The sequence below is a fragment of the Acyrthosiphon pisum genome, chromosome A2 (genome assembly GCF_005508785.2).
Source record: "Acyrthosiphon pisum isolate AL4f chromosome A2, pea_aphid_22Mar2018_4r6ur, whole genome shotgun sequence".
NCBI classification, from domain to species: Eukaryota; Metazoa; Arthropoda; class Insecta; order Hemiptera; family Aphididae; genus Acyrthosiphon; species Acyrthosiphon pisum.
Window position 1 is genome coordinate 114,324,764 of NC_042495.1, and position 4,106 is coordinate 114,328,869.

The window sequence follows — 4,106 nt, forward strand, 5'->3', positions numbered from 1 at the left end:
CGATGAAAATTATGTAATCCGGTTGTCAGCGTTCCGCTGGATATCGAAGGAAATCGTCTTTGAAAAAAAATAAAACCCGAGAGAAACGCGTGGCGTGTTTCACACGAAAATTGCGCACCGGAAAAGGGCTCGGGCCAAGTGTCGCGTGAAATTTGTTGTTGAAAGTTGTTATTAGAGCGGTAATAAGACGATAAAAAATGCACAACCAACTGCAGCCACGACTGAACGTTGTTTGGGATCAACCGAAACAAGACTAACACCTATAATATAATCTATATATATATATATATATTATATATATATATATATATTATATATATATATACCTCAATATTATACTCTTTGAGATGCAACAAAACACGCTTTACGACTTTGAACTTATACACCGTAATATTATTTTTACGTATCCCGTAGGTTTTTTTATATGCTCTGTTGGCAACATATTTTTTCGTAATGATGGGAATGTCCCGAGTGCCTTTTTCATTTGGCCCGAGTACGTCGTCCGTAGCCAAAACTTTGAAGAGAAAGAACTCCCGACAGTAGATTAATGTCAAAATTGTATTGTAATGTATGCATTGTTTTTATAACACTGACTGTGGCAATGGCGGGTAAAAATCATTTTATTTTAAGTTGGATGATAATGCAGAGTACCTACGTTTAAGACTCATTTAGGTCAATATAAACGTGAGCAGTGAACTGCCACGCAAAGTAATGTGCCTTTATAATAGCTGATATACACGTGTTTTCAATTTTTAACATTTTAAAAAATGTAAAGTTGAATTTAAGATAAAAAAAATTTACAAAAATAAATACAATCACCCTAACTCGAAATGTGTGAAAAGGGGTGTAAGGCAAAATATTAAAATAAATAATAATAATAATTTCGTGGTGCATCCTGTGTAACTCAAATTAACTGGGACGCATTCGGGCCACATCAAAAATAAGATTTTTTTTCTCGGGACATTAATAATTAAGGGTAATATTTTGGGTTGCATTTGGAAAGCTCCCATATAAAAACAGGTGATCTATATACCTACTCTTTGTCGGAAAATGGACCACATGTTACATTATATTAACATTGCATCGTCATGGATACAATTTTGTGATGTGAAAAGAAAAACTTGATCGATTTTGGAATTTTAGTATAGTATATTCACGATGTATGAGTTGTCATAGCGCGTAAGACGTGTGTTATTATTTGTTCGTCTGTTTGGCATAAACAATTCAATTTAAATCATTATTATTATTAGACAATAATATATTCGATTGTATATTTTTTTTCGTAAACACTATTTGAAACTTATTTCAAGAACAAGTACATGTTCAGTTTTATTCTTCCGAAAATTTACTTAAATTTTTCCGAGCTTATATCGTCACCATACTAAGCCACTGTCGACCATGTCGGTTGGTCATTCGTCCAAATCAAATGACTCTAGAATATTTTCTTCTCTTGGCAAAAAACGTAGAACATCGTTATCTACTATCAGATCTAATGAGTCGTTCGAGGGTTCGGCGAAACACAATTATGGATTGATATACACAGCCGTTTGCTGCAAGTACAAGACGCGACCTGTGCCGTGGGTAAAATGTAGCGCTAAGACGAACTCCATTGAAATAGTGGGCGATCGTATGAAGGCTGAAGATTGGCAAGCCGCGATGGAAGCGCTGATGACTGACATCAGTACCCATCACGTGCGCATAAGAAATAAACGGTACACGGAACAGTTGGCAAAAAACTACGATACGTTCGCCGGTGTCGTCGAAGCACCGAAGTGAGTGTTATTAAAATCCGAACAATATATTTTCGAAAACATTTTCCTGTACTTTATTTACTCATACAGTAGATAAGGCATACCTTGATACAATTTAGTGGTAAACATCGCATTTAAGAATAATAAAAAGTAATACAAAAATATAATTAAAATATTTTAAATAATACCCGCCTTTGAGAACGTGATGGAAGATCATGTTTTATAAGAACATCTAATATATTATAACTACTAATTGGTGAGCTAGGTATAGGTATTACCCTGAGGTAGAATAAGTAGAACTGGACTGAGACAAGTTCATAAAATATTTATTTAAACAATTATGACCGTGTTTTTATTATTTAAAAGAAAATCATAATATTATCGCTTCTAAAAACGTATCCATAAATATTATAATGTTCTCGTTTTAATGATTTACAATAGCGCACATCGTAAAATGCCATGTACAATTTTTATTATATATACGTAATAGCCCGTGGGTATACCTATGTAAAATTAATTATTTTCAGTGAATACGATTTATGCGTCTCAAATACCAATGAAATATTTTACAATGTGGCTGAGTGATGCTCGAATGCAGGGAGAGCACTTTCCCCCAACCCACAAAAAAAAAAATTGGCGGTAGTTATAATATATTTTGAATATGGTTTATTTTATATTATAGTAACTGGTATACCTATAATTATATAATATAGTAAAACATTTGATACTACTGTATACGATTAACTATCATAAATAAAATATATACAAATATTTGGAATTGTAGATGGTTAATGATGGCGGGTGGGTCATGGGTGCTGGCTGGTAAATTTCTAGGTATGCCACCCGTACAAAATATAATAATTTGTGCCGCTGACTGTACTTTATTATTACCGTCGTCGCTATAATGTAATATTATAGTATCGTTTTCCTGCAGAAACATTCTCGCTGCGAGCACACTCTACGTAGTACGGCTGATCGCTACTTCCGTTTACGAAGTAATGATCAACACGACCGCACTGGTTTGCCTCGAACTGGAAAACGTGCTATTCGACGAACAAGCTCTGGGAACTCTCATTTCCGGTATCGATGCCAACCAAACGCTCCAGCACTTGTCCCTGGCCTACAGCCGCATCGGTGACGACGCCTGTCTATCGCTGTGCCGGGTGCTCAGGGACAAACCGAACGTCCGGTCGGTGGACCTGTCCGGATGTTCCCTGAGCCGTTCGTCGGCCAAGTCGGGTCTGCTGGACGTGATCAAAAAACAGCAGGTCAAGCGGCACGAAGAGTGCTGGGCGCACTCGCTGAGGTACAGGACCGCCAATCCGGATATCATGCACGGGCTGCGAAGGTTGACGCTCAACGACAACACCGCCATCGGCGACGCTGGAGTGTCCGACCTGTTCGAGTCGTTGAAAGACGACCTATACGTAAAGGCAGTGGACCTGCAGAATTGCGGGCTCACCGACCGCGGCGCTCAGTTGGCGCTGTCCACGTTGATGATCAACGACTCGCTGGTCGTGTTGGACGTCCGGAAAAATGCCGCCATATCGTCGGCCATGTTGGAGGCGATCATGACCAGGTTGTACGAGAACAACGTCAACAAAAAGGAGACCAAACAGTGGAAATGGACCAGGCTTGGACGGGAAAACATATTCGAATCGTCATGCACATTATTGGCTTAATATAGAGTCCGCCGGAAGAATAAATAAATATAGAAGAAAAAACCATACCTAATGTACTGTTCAATTTATTTTTGGCGTCTCCGGCATTCGAATAGTTTATCGACAGAGTTTAGAAAACAGATTTCCCGTGAAAAGTTAATAAAAGAAAATACCGGAGAATTTCTGCTTCTTCTTCTTCTTCTTCACCACCCACCCTTGAGCTTAACAGTCCGGAAAATACGTTAATTCAATTCGACACACTGTTTGCTGTTAAAAGCTTTCAATTCTCTCTTTTTTTTCCTTAGGGTTCCAAAAGGCAATATATACACATATACACACACAAACACACACGACACACATTCATTCTCTCTTTTCTACTTCCATTAATTTATGTTACAAATCGAAAAGATAACACTATATAAGCTGCGCAATGCGCCAAGAAACCAATTCAAGTTTGTTTATTAAATATAAGCTGATAAAAATCAAACCAAGAATTTCACACTCACCTTTATATTGCCGTCATAGGAAAAATCAACTATTTTTGGCAAGTCTTCAGTTGTCAGCTTTCGTATTAGATAAAACATTAATAATTTTTATTTGTTACACTAATATAATGTCAATTTGTTCTGTTACTTATTACGTGATCGATCGGCACAAAACAGTATTGAGCTCGTTTACTTAGATTTATGCGTAC

General features: G+C 37.3%; 1 protein-coding gene across 1 annotated transcript; it reads left to right on the forward strand.

Annotated features, from left to right (window-relative positions):
- Positions 1-1,081: 1,081 nt before the first annotated feature.
- On the forward strand, positions 1,082-3,592 carry LOC100571137 (centrosomal protein of 78 kDa). The gene is made up of 2 exons (XM_003244987.3): positions 1,082-1,772; positions 2,686-3,592. The coding sequence occupies exons 1-2, from the start codon at positions 1,399-1,401 to the stop codon at positions 3,431-3,433; spliced, it is 1,122 nt and encodes a 373-aa protein (XP_003245035.1). The 5' UTR covers positions 1,082-1,398; the 3' UTR covers positions 3,434-3,592.
- The last annotated feature ends 514 nt before the right edge of the window (positions 3,593-4,106 follow it).

Bases quoted from the DNA above. Each gene is read 5' to 3' on its own strand.
- LOC100571137 (XM_003244987.3), top strand. From the start codon at position 1,399: ATGTCGGTTGGTCATTCGTCCAAATCAAATGACTCTAGAATATTTTCT. The intron at 1,773-2,685 runs GTGAGTGTTATT...GTTTTCCTGCAG, and splicing joins GGTGTCGTCGAAGCACCGAA to AAACATTCTCGCTGCGAGCA.